Source organism: Etheostoma cragini, chromosome 9 (assembly GCF_013103735.1).
Source record: "Etheostoma cragini isolate CJK2018 chromosome 9, CSU_Ecrag_1.0, whole genome shotgun sequence".
Lineage (NCBI taxonomy): Eukaryota > Metazoa > Chordata > Actinopteri > Perciformes > Percidae > Etheostoma > Etheostoma cragini.
In genome coordinates this window covers 28455769-28478198 of record NC_048415.1, presented here as the reverse complement: position 1 = coordinate 28478198, position 22430 = coordinate 28455769, and the positions used below count along the sequence as shown (strand labels likewise).

General features: G+C 40.8%; 1 protein-coding gene across 1 annotated transcript in view; it reads left to right on the top strand.

Annotated features, from left to right (window-relative positions):
* LOC117950913 (inactive N-acetylated-alpha-linked acidic dipeptidase-like protein 2) overlaps positions 1 to 22430 on the top strand; it is a 498171-nt gene that overhangs the window by 221383 nt on the left and 254358 nt on the right. Inside the window, exons 6-7 of the mRNA XM_034882332.1 lie at positions 6082 to 6201; positions 15545 to 15677. Coding sequence (XP_034738223.1) covers positions 6082 to 6201; positions 15545 to 15677 — 253 coding nt within the window. The remainder of the gene's footprint in view (positions 1 to 6081; positions 6202 to 15544; positions 15678 to 22430) is intronic.

Genomic DNA, 22430 nt, shown 5'->3' with positions numbered 1-22430 from the left:
TAAAGCATTGTGTACCTGCTCCCGCCTGCCTCCGTCTCTCTGCGTTTGGGTCCTCACCGCACACCCCCCACAACAGATTTCCCTCCTCTGTGTAAACTTTAACTTGTTGGAACAATCAAAAATGATTTGTTAATGAATGATTAATTACATCCCAACAGAATAAACTATAATAACCTAATTAAGATGGAAGCCCTGTTATATTTTTTTGGCTTTTTGTCAAGGAATTTCAATAACTTATCTTTCAATCGTAAATGATAAAATGCAGAAATGCATATTCTTGTAAAGGATTAACGTTTTAAATTAATAAAACACTTAAGCTGCCTAATCCCTCATCAACTGAAATCATATAACATAACAAGCTAACTAATACGATCTGTAATTAAGGTAATTAGCGTTATTTGAAAACTACTGATATGGCATACTTATCTTCACATAAATCATTGCTGCTTGATATGAACTATGCCTCTTAGAGCATAATGGAGTTCTTGCAGTTTCAAGAAAAAAAATACTGTTTCCTCATTAATATGTAAATGAAAGCACGTGCTCAAGAATCTAATAAAATCAACCTCTCTATAGGGCCAGCCTGCAGTGTGTGATTATGAATATTTTGCAGTTTCTGTCTCCACAGGAATTAATTCACAGGCTACTACATATGGCAAAAACAGACACATCATGATAGCATAATTAACTTTTTTATTATTTAAAGTTGTGCAGGTCATTTTTTGTTTCATTGAATATATGAATATGAACCCCTAAGTGTAGTTTAAACATGTTGCTGAGCCACATAATAGAGAAGCTTAATGGTACTTCTGTTTCATTAAAGATTGTTAGTCCTGTGTGTAATTTATAGTATCACTTCTAATTCCATTTTAAAGTGCAGCACAGTGTTGCAGGTTTCACTATACTGCAAAACCAAAACATTACAAGTGTACGAGGACACACATGCTTGTAAAAGATAATTTAACTAAATGTAATGTTTATGCAACAAAAATGTAACAAGGTATTTTTTATTTTAACTGTTTTTGAAGTTCCAAGCGGGGTGTTGGACAGGGTGGAAAGGGGACTGAGGCTACATTTACATTGCTGGGTTTTGGTTTAAAGGTCCCATGACATGGTGCTCTTTGGATGCTTTTATATAGACCTTAGTGGTCCCCTAATACCATATCTGAAGTCTCTTTTATATAGACCTTAGTGGTCCCCTAATACCGTATCTGAAGTCTCTTTTATATAGACCTTAGTGGTCCCCTAACACTGTATCTGAAGTCTTTTTTACATAGACCTTAGTGGTCCCCTAATACTGTATCTGAAGTCTCTTTTATATAGACCTTAGTGGTCCCCTAATACTGTATCTGAAGTCTCTTTTACGTAGACCTTAGTGGTCCCCTAATACTGTATCTGAAGTCTCTTTTATATAGACCTTAGTGGTCCCCTAATACTGTATCGGAAATCTCTTTTATACAGACATTAGTTGTCCCCTAATACTGTATCTGAAGTCCTTTTCCCAGAATTCAGCCTTGGTGCAGAATTACAGCCACTAACATCCAGTCCCACAATGAACTTTCCTCAGTATGTGCCATTTCTGAGTTGTGTAGCTTTTGAACAGAAGGGGGGGGGGCAATGTGGAGGCTAGGGGTGTGGCCTTGACCAACGGCCACTTTGCTCGTTTGAAAGCCTTGATGTCTCGCTCTCTCATGGGTTGGCCAAATTCTTTGGGCGGGCAAAGCAGAGAAAGGGGCGGTAACCTTGCCCCTTATTTATGACCTCATAAGAGTCAAGATTCCAGATCGGCCCATCTGAGCTTTCATTTCTCAAAGGCAGAGCAGGATACCCTGGGCTCGGTTTACACCTATTGCCATTTCTAGCCACTTGGGGACCATAGGAAGGCTGGGGAACTCACATTAATGTTAAAAAAAAAACTCATCAAGTGACATGTTCGTGCCATGGGACCTTTAAAAAACCTTATACTGGAGACATTCTGAAAATACTTCTGACCCCTTTTGGGTCGACATATGTGGGGTTGTATTGCAGTCTCAATGGCCGGAAACGGAGACCTTTGGCCCCACTGACGCCAGCGTTCTGCCGTCTGATTGCGTCATAAAGTCTCATTCTCTGAGACTAAGCTACCGTCATTACCATGGCAACTACCAGCCTCGGTCGGCGCATACATGCCACCTCCAGTTTACCCTGGCTCACCCATGCCCAGTTTACAAGAATGTTGATGAGATATGCTTTTTGGGAGTGTTAGTTTTAATGGAGATTAGTTCTTCTACTGGAGCTAAAAGCACTTGTGTGCACGGAGTTCATTTTTGGATCAAAAGTCTGCTTAAAAAACAAAACTTAGCAATGTTAATGTAGCCTGAATACCCAGGGCCCTGAAAGATACTAGATAAAATACCTGTGCATATGGGTAGGGGCCCATAGAGAATGCCTTTCAAAGGGGCCATAATTTTGTGCAACTCCCCTGGTTCCAAGGTTGTGGTACGAACTATGTGGTGATAACGCTTTTGCGTGAAGAGAAGAGGGGCCAGCACTGTGCCCTGGGGGGCTCCAGTGCTGCTGACCACAGTGTCAGACATGATGTCCTTCAGCCTGCTGTACTGTGGCCTATCAGTGAGATAGTCTCTGATCCAGTCTACCAGATAGGGGTCCACTCCCATCCTGTCCACTTTGGATACCTACTAGTTTCTGTAAAGCGCTATAAAAAAAAATATTGATTTATTGAATGATTGTTTTAGTATTTCACACATGCCTTTATGCCACACATAAAATTACAATTTATTTACCCACGCTACAATACAACACAATCCACATCTGTCATTCTATGCATACAGCCCCGAGACCAAGAGAGAGAAAAACTTTGAAAATCAGCCTGCCTCTCCTTGTTGTCTGACATAATGACAGTGTGATACTAAAGGCACTTCATTTACTTGTGATAGGAGTTAATTAGAGGGTGGATTTGAGTAGCCTTCAATCAGTAGACTGTAGAAACAATCCAACAACCTCCTATGTCTCCTCCTTGCATGGCTGCTTTTCCTTTCTTCGCCATTTTCCCCTCCCTTTACATACTCTGTATTTAGAAAGAGAGACAGGGGAAGGGAAGGTTAGTCACAGTTTACCTGTGACTAAAAAGACTCCTACTGCAGAGGAAGACTTGAGAGATATTTGTAAAGCTCCCTCAAAGAGAGGCACTTTTCTTGAGCATGTGACAACACTTGTAGTAGCAGTAGTAGGGGTTTTTCGGATAGTTTGGAGTATTAGACGGAGCAGTTTGGAGTATTTGACGGTAAAAATGAAAATAGTAACGTTTGTATGTGTTATGTACATAGGCAAAGAGCTTATGAGATAGAAAATAAAATGCCAGATTCAATGAAATAAAGAAATATGATGCCAACATTTTTAAATAGTTCAATTTAATATTTATTTGGCACATGTCATCATGTGTTTGCAGACTGTTTACCAAGACCCTATTAACATTGTAGACCATAAGCAGTGTTGGGGAGTACCTAGATACATGTAACAGTGTTATGAATTTAAATAACAAAATAAAGGCAACTGGAACTAGGAAAAATGTGTAATTAAATTACAGTTAGCTTTGAAATCGTTCATGATTACATTAGGGGTTTCATCTGATTTTGTTCTGTAAAAAGCTAGGCTATATGTTGAATAATACACATTCAACATGTTTGTCATGTGTCTTCTTTTGCCATTTCCAGCCACAGCCTTTCAGTAAAGTTTGCTGCTATTCTGATACCTTTTTGGTTCTTCTGTTAGAATTCGCAGAGCCCCCAGTCTGGCAGATAAATCGCCTCTTAACATGTCTGAGAGTTGCCGCTATGGATTTAAAAAAACGTTCCAGATTACATGGATTACAGTTAGCTTAATTTTGCATGAAGTTGTAAGTAAGACGTCCTTCGTGAGACCTAAGCAGGTGACAACCAGCCAAGTGATTGTATTCAAAATAATACTTAAAAAGTTCTCTCACTGAGGACCTTTGAGCAAACATTATCTGCTGTTGCTGTAAAAGCAATTCAAGTTTGATAAATTGATGATGAAATGTAGCTCTGACAGAATCGTCGCCATTGCAAAGGCAACAATAAAGTGTAAGGGAGGGTAGGATATTGGTTTCTTTAGAGATATCATGAGTTTTCCTCTGCAGCTACACCAAATCAGTCAAACATTATTACATTTCCCTTCAAAACAGTATCGAGATCATTGTCATCAAGCAGTCCAAAAAATGTGTTTTCTCTCATGGATTGTCTCTGCCCAAAAACTATCTCCCGGCAACTCCTGACAGAATAGGTCAGTAAAGTATTTGCCAGGATAGGTGTCATTTCCTCCCTTAAGGAAATTGATCAAATGCTTTTACTTACAGTCCTAAACGTACGACAAAAAAGGGGTCGCTCATTTATGACCAAATTCCTTCTTTGAGACAGTTTATCAATCCAGGCCCTGGTCAATTTGGTGTTTTTCTGTTGTGATCAGGTTCTGGATGTCAATTTATTTACCAGCTTCAAGAGTGTCAATCTGTTAAGCCTTTAAGGAAACTTCCCTATCCTTATAAGGATGCTAATTCACATTAAAGCATTTCCTCAGCATGGGTTTAATAGAGAGTTTTAATCCCCCATAATGCCATTATGCACCAGAATACAACTGTGGAAGATACATTTCATATTCATAATTTGTCTACTGTACATTTCTTAGAGATATTGGACTCTGACAAGAGTCCAAGATATATTTCTCCCCTTATCATCCTTCAAAAAGTCAACCAAACTCGGCCTGGCTGGGTTGAGGGGAATAATTCATCATCTCAACAGGAGAATGATGTTCTCAGCTTCAGCCAGACAGAGGCCACTTACACTGTTAATTTCATTACCTCGTCCGGATGAAACGAAAGGAGAAAAACGGGGGAGATGAAAGAGAGATAGATCTAGTTGAAGCAGCACCATCTAAGTGCGTATGGAGATTATCCTATATTTCAATTTGTTGCGTCTTGGTCTGCGGTTTAAATGGAGGATTTTTATGATGCAAATGCAGGCAGGAGTGATAAATCTTTCGTGCCCTCCTCTCCTGGGCTCCTCTGATGCAAACTCTTTTCTCACACACACACACACACACACACACACACACACACACATTCAGGCACTATCTTGTACGCTCCCTCGCTTTCTCTCCACTGCAGCATTGTGTTGCTCTCGCCCCCTGGCCACATGAAAAATGAATCAGGTCCAGGTGATGCAGTGAGGAGGGGAAGAAAGAGAGTGAGAGAGGGTTGAGAGAGAGATAAACAGAGCGAGAGATGAAGAGAGAGAGAGATAAACAGAGAGAGATACTAAAAGGTAAAGCTTTGACTTTTGTAAACAACTTTTCGGTCACTTTAATATGGAAGATGAACTCAATCAGTTGCTCGGTAACACATGCATACACAGAAAACTCACATGGACACACAAACACATGCATAGAAATGTAAACACACACTTAGACAAAACAATTCCAGTGTACTATAAAAGAATACAATTCTACAATGCTATTAAAAACATTTTCTACATTAGGAACTAGAAGAGGACTCGTAGAATGCAGACCTCTGCCAAGGCCATGTCCTATTGCCCTACAGCCCCTCCCGCACCTGCATAAAACATGATCTTTATATAAATTATATATTTGTGGTTTGATAGCTCCCCCAGTGGTGCATCAGTACTAATTTAGGAAGAAGATAGTCTATATTGACTCTAGCGGCATCACGGCTCCATTTTGTGCTAAGCTTTTCAAGATAAAAATTGATTTGATTTGATCATGATTTAATATTAAAATACGGCACTTAAAGGTATCTGTGGATGACTACCTTAACATCATCAGTGTTGTGCACAAAAAACGTTTCTTTACTATCAATGCGTTGGATACATGTTAATGGATATTTTCAGACATTTAAAAAAAGAAAAAAAAGAGTTAAGCTGACTGGGCTATGTAAATACATACCGGTAGGTTTGCCAACCTAAGGGGGACTTACTACGCACAGACATTTGATTAAAGGGCATGTAATAACTGCTGAGCCCCCTGAGCCTCTGTGCTGTTTCTCCACGCCAGGGGGAGGTGGTGGACGTCCAGTATGCCAGCGTGGACGACCTCCGGAGAGCCAAAGACCGCCTGAACCTCACCAAACAGATTGCTATGGTTAAGCTTGGACAAGCACCTTTGCTCTACAAGGTAATATAAAATCAAATCTCTGCATATTGCTACTGCTCTGCTCTGCTGATGGAATTTGTTGTGATGCTGTACTTGAAATCTACCTGACATCTATAATCTTACAGCAGCAAAAAAATATAGTCACCAAGACTGAGGAATGAGATCTTTTAATCTTTAGAAATAAGTGCAAGGTGAGACTAAAAAAATGATTCTCCTATAATGAGAGGGTTTAAAACTGAACTTTCAAAATGGTCTCGGGTATAATAATTATAGTTTAATATACTTGCATACAGATATAGCTCACTGCCCTTTGAAGAAACTAAATAAAGCTTGCTGCACAGCGACTTTTTATACTAAACAGGGCCCAATTAAAATGGGTAGTCATGCATCAATAATTCTTCATATTATTCTTACCGTAAATGTATCCACACAAAGCTGTCTGAATACATCTGACCTAGTAAGAAAAAAACATTACCAGGGCATTCATTGATTAGGCCTGTTTCTGCTTGGATATGTGCCATATTCAGCTCAACGCAGTTTTATAAAACCCTATTAATAAGACTTCGACTTCTCTTTATTAATCCTTTTGGGATCACTCCCGCAAGAAATTGAAATTTCCGGCATCAGTTTTAGCAAGACTACAGTATAGAAGACAGTATAAAGATAAAAAATAACAACAGTAATAACAGTAATAAAAATAATAAGAAGAAGAACTGTTAGCTATGAAAAGACATGAAAAAGACATTAACCGTAAATTGTTAAAGGTACCAGGGACCACACCTAGACTTATTATTGTAAGCCTAGGTGTGTATGTGTATGTACTGTATGTATGTATGTATGTATGTATGTATGTGTGTATTGTATTGTCCTCTCTACTCTATTTCCTCCTCCCCCCAAGTGAGGAGTTGAATAGTCTGATAGCATGAGGGACAAAGAAGTCCTTGAGTCTGGTGGTCCAACACTTATGAAGGAGCAGCCTTCCACTGAACAGGCTCCTCTGGGAGCTGATGACGGTGTGCAGGGGGTGGCTGGCATTGTCAATAATGTCCAGCAATTTGTCCAGTGTCCTCCTCCCCTCTGCCACCGTCACAAGTGAGCGGCCCACCTGATACGTTTATCCAGCCTGGAGGTGTCCTTCTTGGATATGCTCCCCCCCCAGCACACCAGGGTGTAGAAGAGGACACTGGTGACCACAGACTGGTAAAACATCCACAACAGTTTTCTGCAGATGCTTAAAGACCGCAGTCTCCACAGGAAGTACAGCCTGCTCTGTGTCTTCCTGTACAGGTGGCTGGTGTGTTGTCCATTCCAGTTTGTTATCCAGCCACAGCCCGAGGTAATTGTATGATTGAACTGCCTCCACCTCAACTCCCTTCAGCAGGACTGGTCTGGACCTCCCAAAGTCAATGACCAGCTCCTTTGTCTTAGAGGTGTTGCGCTGTAGAAAGTTGGTGCGACACCAGAGAGCAAAGTCCCCCACTAGACCCCTGATGCACCCAACAATGGCTGTGTCATCGGCGTACTTCTGTATGTGACACAATTCCAAGTTGTAACAGAAGTCCGAGGTGTGTAGGGTGAAGAGAAGAGGGGCCAGCACTGTGCCCTGGGGGGCTCCAGTGCTGCTGACCACAGTGTCAGACATGATGTCCTTCAGCCTGACGTACTGTGGCCTATCAGTGAGGTAGTGGAAGGGACAAAAATAGTTCCTTCCATCTCTATGGTTGGACTCTTGGTGGACAAATTACCCAGCTGCTGTTTTAATCACTGCAGGAATTGACACAACATTAGCTGAAGCTAGTTAGCGTGCTATTGGCTGCTCTAATCAGGGTGACCAGACGTCCCCGGTTTTGGTGAATTCCCCCCGGAAATTTCCCCGGTTTTCACTGTGACTGACAGAACCAAAATTGGAATGAAATATATATGTATGGTTAAAATTGTGAAGTGCAAAATAGTTCAGGCTACAGGACAAATATTTCCATTCATAGATGAGAATAATCAAGCCTAACCTATGAATTTCTTTTCAAAGTGCACCAGATCAATAGACTGGCTCCGCCCTCCTACAGACTTGCGCTCAATTTTAATTTTCCTTCAGCACACCGTCTGGGTTTGGCGTATATTTGCGGGTTTTCTCTGGCCAAATAATTGGCGGTCCAATCAGCGAACAGGGGGAGTGGCTGACAACAATGACGTTGAGGTTTAGTTAGCTTCAGGGAGTTCCGTATTAATGTTGGCGGACAAAGATGCAAGCAATGCCATTTGGTTTGTTGTGACAATGCTGCCGTATATCCGGAAGTTAAAGCCTGAGAAAGAACAATCTTTGCTGAGTCATGTTGGTGGCCATGATGTTGTCAGATCCAGATGGGCTCTGGGCAGATCCAGAACGCAGCCTCTGTGGACAGCCAAGGATCTACAAACAGCAACAACAATAAACTGGTCCCACCTGCACCACAAAGCATACACAAACAGTTTTCTACCATTCTAGCCAATTACCGAAAAAAAAGGATTTGGGGGTGGGGGTGCTAGTGCACTGAAGCACAGAAGGGAGGGGACGGGATGAGGAGGAGGGAGAGGCAAACTAGTCTAGTTTTGTTTGAAAATACTTTGAATGTCAACAAGAAGTAATATAACCCAACATCGCTTAGAGCACCTTTAAAATAGACAAACTTTTTTTCACAGGGGAGCAGGCCCATGGACCCCCCCCCCAAGGGGGGCTTGTGCCCAAGTGCAGCTCTAATGATGCCCCTGGGGCAGTGTCCCCATTTTAAGTTTTACAAAGATAAAAACATGACCTGTTTTGGAGGTATTTATTCTTCTGAGCCGAAAATGTCCCCGGATTTTGTCTGAGAAATCTGGTCACCTTAGTTCTAATTCACATTAATCATTGAAAAATTTTGTTGACGGTGAAGTGAGACACGTGATTGGCTTCTTTGGGATTGTTTATGTTTACGTTTCTGGCCTCACTCATCTTCTTTCCTTTTTGCACACAAGTTAACATTGAATACGTTACAATGTAGCGTTGTTGTCCCTATGGCTGTTATTGCGTAGTGATCATAGATGGTGTATAAAGATGTAGCGATAGACGCTCACCAGATCTGCTGTCGTTGCTTAAATTGGAAGACAGAAGTTGATCTACGTTTCCCCACTTTTGCCACAGCTGATCAATTATCTGGACTACTTTCAGCGGATGGATTAATAGCTGTTCTCCAGAGTGAACAGAACTGTGTCTATAGCAGTTTTGAGTTATACTTAGCAGAGGCGTTATCAAGAAAATAACAGACCGCATTCTACATAAAAATTCAACTAAGCCATGTTAAGCCAAGAAAAGTTATTAGTATGCTGTTTGCTACAATAATCTCTTAATGCTTTTGCTCGTGACACAGGGACACTGATACCGTGTTTTGCTCACAATACATCCAAATTAGGCAAAGATACTGTACACAACATTTGAAATGTAACGATGCATCTGTGACCAGGGCCTAATATTAACATCCAACCACCTGCCAAATGTGGGTGAATTTTGCAATTGGCGGGTAACACTGTCAGTAAACAGGGTACGCAGTTGCTTACAGGCCCAAACCAATCAGGGCCCCGCATCACTGGAAGACAATGATTGACAGCCAGGGCCCTGTATCGCATTTTCAGTAATCGGCATTGTTGCAGCTCCTCTTTTCACCCTGTGTGTTTAGGTCTTTGTTTTAGCTACAGAGTGAGACCTCTTACTTCTTTACTATCATTACTATCTGTTTCTCCTACTTTGGTCAGTACAAGGCAGGATTAGCTGGGAGACTTCTTCTAAACAAGGGCACGTTTGTGAAATACCTGCAGAATACCAACACGGAAGTACAGTAGTTCTTTTGAAGATTATGGTGAACTTGTGTGTGTGCTGTAGCAGTGTTTTGCTGTTGAGAATGAGGGCCAATGATGTAGAAAGCCGTGCAGATGTTTAACAGCTCACCTGGAGACTGAAGGCAGGATACATTCAGAAACCTGTATCTCACTCAAAACTTAACATGGAGGTGTTTTTCTAAGTTTGTATGAGTGTGGAAGCACCAAAACACAACGTAGTACCCAAAAATCCCAGAAAAAGTGATTTTTTTTTTTCTCATAATATGGCCACTTTAGGTCCAACATTTTACTCTCACGACTTTGATAAATGCAGTCCTTAAATTGAGAAGAATGCTCCTGTTTCCTGTCTTTTATTCATTGAGCATTCTGAATGTGATGTTAGTTATAAATGGCAGGCTAATGAGCCATAACAGGAGTAAATGGAGGTTACCAAAAAAGGGAGAGCAAATGTTTAAAAAGGGGTCACCATCCTGAATTCACATTATTACAGTTTTTTTAAGAGACTTTTAAAAAGTCATTTAATTAGACTCATCTCCTGCCACATGGGGCCGTACTAGCAACAGGCTGCTGACCCATTTTTCCTCCACGCCCACAGTTTATGACAAATTTGATCAGGTGTGCTTCTTAATGTCTCTGTGTCAGCAGCTGAGAGAAGTGATTGCCCTTTACATAGAAATAGGTGCTCTGACTAATGAGTGTGTGACGGTGACTGCAGGCCCAATGTTATAGATAGCATATAGCTAGATTCATATTTGATACACTAACATGGAACCAGGTGTTGTGTGTGTTGTGTGTGTTCAGTGCCTTGCTCAAGAGCACTTTGGAGGGGAACTGGCACCTCTCCAGCTACCAGTCCACCACCATACTTTGGTCCATATGGGGACGTGAACCAGACTTCTCCGGTTTTAAACCCAACTCCCTAGAGACGGTACTGCTGCCACCCCGATCCTCAAAATAATTAGTTAAAAAATCAATTTCTGTACTTTTAGCTTTTTAATATCTTAAAACATGTGCTCTGGGACCAACCACTTCCTCTGGGTGAAATTACAAAATTATTCCATAATCTTTCTCATGTTACAGCCAGATAAGTCCGAAAAAGGAAACGCTTTTGGGAAAAGTTTGAAACCTTACCTAACCCCCTCGTAGCGATCCTAGGCTAGTCCCCTTACCAAATGCTATCAGGTACGGGAAGAATGCTATTGAATTTGGGATGGTGATTGCGAAGAAATTGATTTTGCATGTGTGGAAAATGAACTCTGTGCCTACATTTAACCTGTGGTTGGGAGAAATGTCTAACACCCTTCACTTGGAGGGACTGAGATCCTACAGCAGACAGAGGAGATGTGTTTGATAAGATATTGGACCCTGTACTGAGATTTTTTAAGGGGCAGGCAGCAGATGTTATTTAGTGTCCCACTGTGCATTTATGTAAAGGGGTATGTGTACCTTTTTTTTCCCTGTCCATTTCTTTTCCTTTTGTTATTTAAAAAAGCGACGGTGAGTTTTTAACTATTTATTTGTATGATACAGCTCCAAATAAGTATTTCAACACCTTTCTATCAGCTACAATTATGACCCTCAAAGACCTGTTAGTCTGCCTTCAAAATTTCCAACTCCACTCCATTTATTATCCTAATTTAGAAAAGCACCTGTTTGAGGTTGTTAGCTGCATAAAGACACCTGTCCACCCCATACAATCAGTAAGAATCCAACTACTAACATGGCCAAGACCAAAGAGCTGTCCAAAGACACCAGAGACAAAATTGTACAACTCCATAAGGCTGGAAAGGGCTACAGGGAAATTGCCACGCAGCTTATTGAAAAAAGGTCCACTGTTGGAGCAATCATTAGAAAATGAAAGAAGCTAAACATGACTGTCAATCTCCCTCGGACTGGGGCTCCATGCAAGATCTCACCTTGTGGGGTCTCAATGATCCTAAGAAAGGTGAGAAATCAGCCCAGAACTACACGGGAGGAACTAGTCAATGACCTGAAAAGAGCTGGGACCACTGTTTCCAAGGTTACTGTTGGTAATATACTAAGACGTCATGGTTTGAAATCATGCATGGCACGGAAGGTTCCCCTGCTTAAACCAGCACATGTCAAGGCCCGTCTTAAGTTTGCAAATGACCATTTGGATGATCCAGAGGAGTCATGGGAAAAAGTCATGTGCAAAAGTTTGTGTGTCAGTGATGGACTCTCTATTCTCTGGACTCGTGACTTGACTTGGACTCGCAGACCAATCACTTGATCTTTGACTCGGGCTCAAGGATATATGAAATTGGACTGGAGCATTCATGAAAAAGGACTCGGATGTTTCAATTTTCTAACTAAATATGTTATCCAAATTTTTTTTTTAGGGTGACACCCTTTACTTCACCGAAAGCATTAACATAAGATGAAGCCACCATGCCTTGCTCAATGCACCGCTAGCGCTCAATCTCCTTGCTTTATGACCCACTCACTGACATCACTCACTTAACGCTGCATTCTCGCTCTGACTTTCACTACTTTCCTTAGAAAGGAATTAATATTAATAAATGCAATTGTAATGCACGATTCGCGGGTACCCTTCTACAAGTTCTCATTTGGAAAATGCAGCAAGATGCAACCATGATCGTGGTTCTCCCACACGGGTATTACAGCCAATGCTGGAAAGAGCCCAGCTAAATGTTCTTTCGAAAAAAGTCAGTAAATAATCTCCCTTTGAAATGGTGACAGTGGTATCATTTTTGCTTAAAGTATATCAACTCTTTTAAGACTCCAGAGACAAGAAATATAGGCAGTTCTTGGAATTCAACACAGACTCAACCTTAATGACTCGACTTGGACTCAAACCCTGGGGCCTCGAGATTCGACTTGGACTCAAACTCAGGTAGAGGTGACACTTCTTCTGGGACTCGAGACTCAACTACAACACTGGTTTGTGTGTGTGTGTGTGTGTGTGTGTGTGTGTGTGTGTTTTCCAGTGAAGGACAGAGTTGTGATGAGAGCAGAATGGCCGTGGTCTGTGTCACATATTCAATGAAATAGTCATCAACACTCATAAAAAACAAGGACACTATTTCCCATGGACACCAACGCAATACTGCTCTGCACTGTGGCAGCTGCAGCACACTTCCTCCCTCCAGCAACTATTCGCAATGATAATAATGGTGGCTAAATAAACAGCAACACAGCAAAACTTTTAATCATCATGTGGAAGATATACAGTAGCTAATATGAACACATATGTACCTCAAAAAGATCAGAAATAAGATGTCACTTTGGTATTAATACATGTACCTCCTTCTCTTCTTGGAAGTGGTAAAATCTAAGCATGACAGTAGGCTACTGACACATACTGTTTGACTGACAGGTGGAAGAGAAGTACAGAAGTACAGAAGTACAGCGCAGAACCACCACAGAAATAGCATTGCTTGCAGACTTATGTTCATATGCTAGAAAGACGCACACACCAAGTGGGAAACTAATACTGGATTTTTTAACCCAGAAATGCATGTAAACAAAACAAACCCGTTTTCATTCCCAAATCGTTAAATGCAGCATCTTGGTCAGTGGCCCTCAAAGTCCGATCTCGGTGCAAAAGGCACAACACACTCTCACTCCCATCTTGTAAAATACGGACGCTTGCTCAGGTGACTTTATTGTTGTTATTGATGCTAAAGGAGACCTTTGGAGACACGCGCTTGGTTGGGACTATTGGCGTCCCATTTGACGCTGTTAAGTTAAAGAAAAGGTCATGGGTGTGCATACGGTTCCTTCACACATGGGAACAACCGGACACACGCTGGACACAAACCCTGCTCTCCTGGGTGAAAGTCCTGTGTTTTGACCCACCCGACCAACCCTTACATACTACTCGCTAAACCCAGTCTCGATGCTGCTCTCCCCGGTATGCTCTACACACACGCCGAAGGGTGTCTTTTTTGTCGCATCGGACGCTGACAGACACTGTATTTTAGTGGTTCAGAGTGAGAACGGGTTGCATGGCTTTAACCTCTGAATGAGATGCACCAGGCTTTACTTAACTCTAATGTAAACCCATCCATGGCAATCCCATCCATGGCAATATTACACTATATTAATTGTTATCTGTAAAATAACAGACAAGGTACTGGCAGCTCAGTGCCCAGACTTTGCCACTTTGTATGTGTTCCTACAGTTAAAATACAGAACATTTAAAAAAAAAAAAAAGTCAGAAAAAAGTGACAACGTGGACTCGTTATGAAAATGTTTATTGAGGTAATAAGTCAAATGGATTGGAAAAGTCTATCGATTCTCCATAGACTTTTATAAAAACAGACTTCTGTTTGCAAACAGAAACATAATTAAGTTATGTTTAAAATATAAATAAATAGTAATCCTGTTCTGAATTTATTAATAAAATATATTTAGCCACAATGTAGCGTTTTGACAGTACATGGTTGAGCCACATACTAAGTTTTGACCTAGTCTTGTTATATTACGTAACAATGGATGAATGACTAATGTAAAAAAGGGGCAGGCTTAGAGAAAAACCCACAGAGAATAATTATCCAACTCTGCAGTAATCCTCACCGCAGCTCATTGTTTTGGTTCCCTGGCACACTCATTTGCTGTTCAGTCTTACTGCCTTGATCAATGCTGTTTCCAGCAGCAACAGGGATCTCTGAAATCTACTTGCCCAGCACCAAATTAGATAGACAGACCAAGTTAGCAACTAGATGGTGACCTATGGTGTTTTCCCACTGCGTGATACCTACTCTTCTCGCCTTGCCTCGCCTCTGCTCGCCCTTTTTTTGGTTTTCCATTACGAAAAAAAGTCCCTGGTACCTTCTATCAGGTACTTTATTTAGTACCACGTCAGTCGAGGTTCCAAGCGAGCTGAGGCGATACCAAAAGGTGTTGTAAAAACCTGCAGACTCCTGATTGGTTGGAGAGAATCATCACTAATCACTGCGTCATCATTGTAAGCGACCAATGGGGTGGTGGGGGGGGGGGTGTCTTGAGCAAAACCTGCCGTGTTTAATTAGTTTAGCCAGCGTTTTTTTTTTGTGCTCCCAACAGCTTCTTTTGAAACTAATTTGCCTTCTGGCAACAGCCACATGCCGAGAACCAAAAACAACACACCTTTGACTTTGTGTGTGTCGCGTAGGGTCAAAGTTTACTGTTATGACGACAAGCCACGCTTGCCTCTTGCTTTAGGCAGTAAAAATCAGCAATGGAAAAAGGAGTACAACGCCAACGGCAATAGTAAAGCATTAGATACAGAATATTGTGTGTGTAAATTGCCAGTTTTTTTTGCTTACACTTAGTCTATGCCTTAACAACTTTATATGTGATAATATGTCAGAGATCTTTTCAGCTTGTTACAAAATATGTTTTTAGGTGAATCTTTTTTTTTTTCTAATCATTTGGTGCTGTGTGAGTAGTCGCTGTCCTTTTCCCGCTCACATTAAATCATTGTAGGGTCAAATGTCACTGATTGTACTCTGTGTGTGTGTGTGTGTGTGTGTGTGTGTGTGTGTGGGTGCAGCTATCCCTACTGTCTGAGCTGGGTTTTGGAGGTGTTCTGCTTTACGTTGACCCATGTGACGCTCCCCCTGACCGCCACACCTGGCATCAAGCCTTCAGAGTAACGCTCAACCCCGGAGGAAACCCTGCCAGTGGTGAGTGTATTTTTACTTGTAAAATTTCTACCTATCTAATTAAGCAGTAAATATAAACTCTACTTGTTTTGCTTCATACTTTTATTACTTTAAAGGGACTTTGCAGTATTACTGTACGGTACATTACTTATAAATAATAATCCAATTTAATGATCTAATAAAAACAGTTAAATAAACAATTAAATAATCTTAAACTTATAGTTTATAATCTTAAAAGGTCCTATTATGCTTTTTTTTAACTTCCCTGTCTTTTAGTGTATTTTATAGTATTTTGTACAAAAGAAACACATTTTACTCCAAATGGAGCTTTATACCTCACAGTCTCAACTGCCTGAAAACAACTATCCCAAAATCCTGGTTGAAATCCTCAATTAAGGATGTCATTGACTAAGTAAGTCAGTCCAGTTTTAAATGCTGCATGAACAAGCACAGCCCGCACAATGGCTTGTGGTCGACCAACCACAACAAAGTGTGTCAGCTGACCAATCAGAGCAGACTGGGCTTTTCAAGAAGGCGGGCCAAGAGCTCAGACAATCGACTCGTTCTAGATAGACTGCGCCCCGCCTGTAAAGTGGATTAAAGCAGGCAGCAGCCAGGGGTGGTGACAAAAACACGCTGGCAAGTTGGACAGATTATAGCCGTTCCCTGCAGCCTTCAGGCTGAACAGTAAATCACAGAAACAATCATATCCTGTTAGGTCCGATTCTGATTTAGTAAAATCCTATTAGACCCTTAATCTCGTGAGGTTATTGGTGCATAACGTCAGAGAAGGTCGGGATCAAGTTGGACACAATGTATGCATTGGGTGGCGATTCTGCGCAGACCTGGCTCATCTTGAAGAAGCCTAATAGCTTTGAAACAGTTCCCTATCATGGAAATAGTGCACTACATAGTGTGTTCACCATTTTCTAGCATTGTAAGAATTCTCCGCGGTTAAAGTCACATGACATGGTGCTCTTTGGATGCTAAGTGGTCCCCTAATACTGTATCTGAAGTCTCTTTCCCAAAATAGCCTTGGTGCAGAAGTACAGCCACTAGAAGTACAGCCACTAGAGCTAGTGCCACCATAAGCTTTCCTTAGGATGTGTAATTTCTGAGTCTGTAGCTTTTGATAAGGGTGGGCAAGGTGGAAGCTGGGGGTGTGGACTTGACCAACTGCCACTTTCCTCGTTTGAAAGCCATGATGTCTCTCTCTCATGGGTGGGCCAAATTCTCTGGGCGGGCAAAGCAGAGAAAGGGGAAGTAACCTTTCCCCTTATGACCTCATAAGGAACAGATTCCAGATCGGCCCAACTGACCCTTCATTTTCTCAAAAGCAGAGCAGGATACCCGGGGCTTGGTTTAGACCTATCACCCTTTCTATCCACTGGGGGACCCTAGGCAGGCTGGTGGAACACACATTAATCGTGAAAAATTCATAAAATGAAATATTTCTGCCATGGGACCTTTAATTTGATTCACTACATAGTCCACTATAAAATGCAACGCAAAACAATAGAGTATTTCTGATTCTGATAAACCTGATTTAATGTAAAATAAAAACATTCTAAAATGTTTTACTTGATTGAAAAGCGCAGTTTAGACTCGCGACAAGAAACCGTTTAAGAACGTTGCAAAGGAAAAGATGCAGCTGTCTGAACTGCTAATCACAGTTCCACTCAAACCAGCTGATGGTGTCGCTGCCACTTGGCTGGTCAAGTTGCAGAGGCTGCTTTAAGAACGTAAGTGTCAACTGTTATTCTACAGCCAATAGTAAAGTCATCTTGTAAAGTCATCTAAAATAAAGAGTTGTAAATAAAGAGTGTTAAATATAGAGTGAGTGAAGAGAAGGCCCCTAGGACAAACCCCGTGAATCAGAGATAGTGAAGTGTTTTTTCCGATTCATCGCTAGAAATGCAACTGTAGCAAGCACCTTACTATCACTAACCTTATCCACGTATAAATTTAGCTGCAACAAATGATATATTTTGCTACAAAAGCCTGGAAGTCAGAAGTTTGGACAGAAGTACAAAGAGGCTGTTTCTGTTCAACGTGTGCAAGCCCTTTCAACATTTAGAAATTACCATTCAATTAGTTTCCACATATGATGATGTGGTAAACAGACACTACTTCCTATTAAAAGTGCTATTACATTTCTTCTTTTTTTTTTAAATATAACCGGTAATAAAACACAGCTCAGTTCACGTACAATTCTCTTTAGAATCTGGTCAAGGCCTAAAACTTACTCACATGTCCGACTGTACCTTGGCCTCAGCAGAGGACGTTATATCTCTCTGTATCTCTGTGACTCTTTCCTACTGTATTTAAATCACCCTCCCAAGATGGATGACCTCTCCAACCCTCAGTCTTGTCCCTACTTCCTGTTTTTCCTGCCCGGTCTGCCCGATAGGGAGGTGTCATTAACGCTGAAATATCTTTAGTCCTTGTAAGAGTCCCAGTGCCACAGTGGCAAGACCCAGAAGAGCCCCAGCAGATGTCTGGACTGCTGTGTAAGCATGTGTAAGAGTGTGGTAATGTGTATGTGGAGGGATGTGATGTGGAAGAGAGAGAGAAATACAGAGAGAGCGAGAGAGAGAGAGAGGGAGACAGATGCTGGCTGTCTGCTCTCTCACCAATCGCAATGCTCTCAGGTCCCCTGCGCTAATACAGCTCAGAAGAACAGAAGATGTGAAAGGACACCTCATTATTCATATCAACCATACTTTATTCAACTACCAGAGGCTGCCTACACTATTAGAAACACTATAATATCTGTGTATTAACTGTTGTATGACTGTATATTTTAATATAAATTTTCCATGAAACATGATTTTAGTTTTTTACATTTGGAACTGCATAATTTGTCCCCCGACGACTTTTGGCGGCCATGGACATTGGTTTTGGGAGGTTAAAGTCAGTGTTGTCACTTTTCTTTCGACATTTGTTGCTTTTTACGGCATTTTAAATTTTCCTCCCTTGATTTTCTACGATGTCTTGATTTGTTCTAAAACACAAGGCATTTGTGCCCAGGTTAGCTCCGTTTGGTAGAGCAGGTGTATGCCTCGAAGCAGAAGGCCAAGGGTTCGAGTCTGACCAGTGACAATTTCCTGCATGTCTTCCCCCGCTCTCTTTGCTGAGCAGAGCCACGGCACCTCTGCAAAATAGCCTCAGGAAGGAACTTGTGTTGGTAGAACATGTGTACAAAAGTTGTTTTAGTTGTAGAAAGTCCAATTGGACAGATAGTCTAGTTAGCTGTCTGGATGTACACAATAAGTAATGATAAAGCCTAGCATCTACTACTACTACTACCACCACTACTACTCCATATTTCTTTTTGTTTCTACATTAACGTTTTTTTTTTGGCAGAAATGTTAAAATGTGAAATTATATACATGACATGTGACATATTGCATTACTCCTTGTGCAAATGTGAATGTATTACATCCCAAATCATGTTCCACATGTGCTGAACATAATGCGCTAAAGTGATACATTCAGATACCTGTTTTGTAGAGTAAGAATGAGAACACATCATATTACCCTGGTGCTAATTGTAGCCAGCCCACATCTGTATAACACCAACATAAGTCAGCAAATTAATCTCCAAATCGTCCCTGTCTCAAGATGGAAATTTATTGCAGTAAAGTAAGCTACACCATTATTTTTTTTCCCAAATTGCAGACATGTTTCTACAAGGAGATAGCCTTAAAAGTACTCGACTACAAACGTATAACATTTGTTTTTCTATGTGACAATTCTGCGATGGTGTTTAAAGGCCTGGCTTATTAGACAGACATGCTGTACGGTGTGTTAAAGGAAGCATCACTTCGTCTCCCGGTGGCAAGACAGAGAAGAAGACGTGAATTCAACACAGTGAGACGTTCACTTATTTTAGGTGGGGCTGTATTTCACACATATCACATTCCCCCACAATTTGGTGAAATGTAGGCCGTTTTACTACAATTAATGTGCACTTAGGTTGTGGGAACTAAGCATTTCACGCTGTTCTGTGTGACTTTTAAAAAGCGGTTGCATCGCACCTGTTATGCCTGGATTGATTTTTTTCTTTTTTCTTTTTTACATTTCAGACCCTTTTTGTTATAAAAGCTTTAAAACATGCTTAGTTCTCAGTGATGTCAACAGCACCTCCCTTTTCATACGGAGAAATAAGACACAAGGAGCTGTCAGGCGTGCTCCCCAGTGGAAATGCTGCCACTGGAAGAGCTTTTTAGAGTAAATGTAATTCCAGTGTTTGCCAGGGCTCTGTATAAGATTCCCAAGACTTTTGCCCACCTCTCAGTTCATTGTTTGGACTTTGTTGTCTCCCTCTCTCCACCCTCTCCTCGTCCTTCCCCAGCTTGTTAATTTGACTCTTCCTTGTAGTGTCGTATCATTGCTGTGTTGTTGCACGCTGCCTGCTGAGACAGCCACAGCAAATCAAAGCCACTGCCTTCTCATACATACCCATCATTCCCAATTCTCTTATGTAGTGTGTAATGTATTAATATGCATGGCAGTGTGTAGGCGTGGGCTGTGTATGTGTGTGTGGGTGTTCCGACATTGTTTTTGCATAGGTAAAAACTTCCATATATTTCTTACATGCCTTTGAAAGTCACATGTGGAGCGGCATGAGTGAAAATCGGGGGGGAAAAACAAGTCATCTGCAGATTCCAGCCCACAGTGTTTTGGTTAGATATCATCGGCAGGTGTTCGCTGTCAGGTTTACTCCTTGCTATTCCAGCATTCATCTAGTCTGATATGCACCATGCTGCTGTAGCATTCATTTTATTCTTGGACGAGATGCTTGGATATTCTAGCTTGCCCTGTAACCGTATCAACACTTAATAGTACAGAACGGAACCAGCGCCAACTGACAAGTCTATGAAGACACATTCCAAATGATTGATTTAGAAAACAGCAATCAGTCAAACTTTGAATCTTTCGATTTGGTGTATAAAAGCTTGCTTAGCAGTTTCAAGAAAATAGATTTTTTTTAAACAGTTTGATTTGAAGAACACACACTCTATAAATAATTTGATAAAGAAGCAGGGTTTGCCTCCTGCATTCTGCGTGTAGTTTAAGCTGTTAAAACACCAGGAAAGGAAAGGTTGGCTTTATTTTGAAACATGGCAGACTGGATCATTACCTTTGCCATGCAATGAAGCCACATCCTAAAGAAGTAAAATTATTCAGGTATTACAATAATCGAGACAAAAAGAAAGAATTTGAGGAAATAAACTGTGTCCATGTCAACTGTTGACTGTTTCCATTTAGATTGCATTAAATCACAAGGAAAACTATTAAGAGCACTTAAAAGCAAGGAGCTGTTACTGGTGGAAAATTTAATGTTGAGGAAGTCTACTTGAAGTCTACAGTGTAATACCCCCACAAGTTTGCAGGACTAGCAGATGCCAATACATTTGTGTTCGATCAATACCTGAAAATTACTTGGTCTTGTTTTGAGTATAGATACTTGATAAATAGGGTCCATTTACCATTAAAGCACATACATCTTAGTTCTGCAATCCCCAAAGTATCGATACAGTCTTGTTTTGAGTATCAATACTAGTGTCAAAAGGATCGCTACAACAAAACTTTCTGGAAACACTCTTCTTTGGGCTGTACTCTGCATCTCTGCTGCTGTTGTAATGCGTGCAGCGATCATCTTGCTACTTCAAAGAATTGATAAAGTAGGTAATTAAAACAGAAATGCCTAGTGATTGGCAAGTACTGTGCATACTATACATACTATCTTTTGGATTTTCTGCTTTACATCTTTTATATTGTTTTGCTTATTTTCATAATTTATGTGTTGTAGTTGCATCCCTTCTTTTTATACTACCCATTGGGTCTTTGGTTCATTTTGAACATTTCTTTGTTGTTTTTATATCTCTACATGCACTTTTGCTACTCACTGTTTGGTTAGATGCTAAACTGCACTTACTGTGTGCAATACTCTCATCTAAATCATCTAAATATTATAACAGTTTATTTATAAGTAGCATATTCATGATGCATTATCTGCTTAAAACCAAATTTGATGGCATTGCCCATCCCTATAATATTTTGAGGCTAGATCTTTTTAAAACTTTGAAACGGTTTTACAACAGCAATACTTATTTTCCTTCTTGACAATTTTGTGGTAAACAGTATTCAACAATGCCAAACTGTTACTTTTACCAGGAATGTATGGCTGTGTATAGTTGATGAACTAATGCAGTGCTATACTAACAAGCTTAACTTAAGCCAGGTTAAACTTTTTTGCTGGCTGACCTGGTTGCGTTGAAATGAATGACCAGGTGCTACTGTCAGTGTGAATGCAGTATTATGCTTGTTTTAAGTAATCGGGATGGTCTTGAGAACTAGACACTAGTCATGTTTTCATTAGAGTTTTTTACACACATTTCAAAGTAACGCATTAGAAAAGTTAATGGAAATGTCAAAAAAAAAAAAAAAATCCTAAAATTTGCAAAAAAAGTGTTTATGCCCACTTTACGTGGTTTTTGCCTTTTTTGAAAAAGAGTTAATGTGAAAAATGGAAGATGGAAAAAAAGCTTTGCCGAATAACTTGTGACGTTAAAAACATGCAACTCACATGATTATAGTCCATAGCCATCAGATGGGGGAAGGATCATGATGAGGGTCCCATCCAGTGCACCGTACACAAGGTGTGTAGTGGAGTTGCGGTCCGCTATAGCCTGGGCCTCAGCCATGTAAATTGATACATTAGTTCAACAGCTTGAACCGATGGCTCTGCCCACCGCGTATACATAG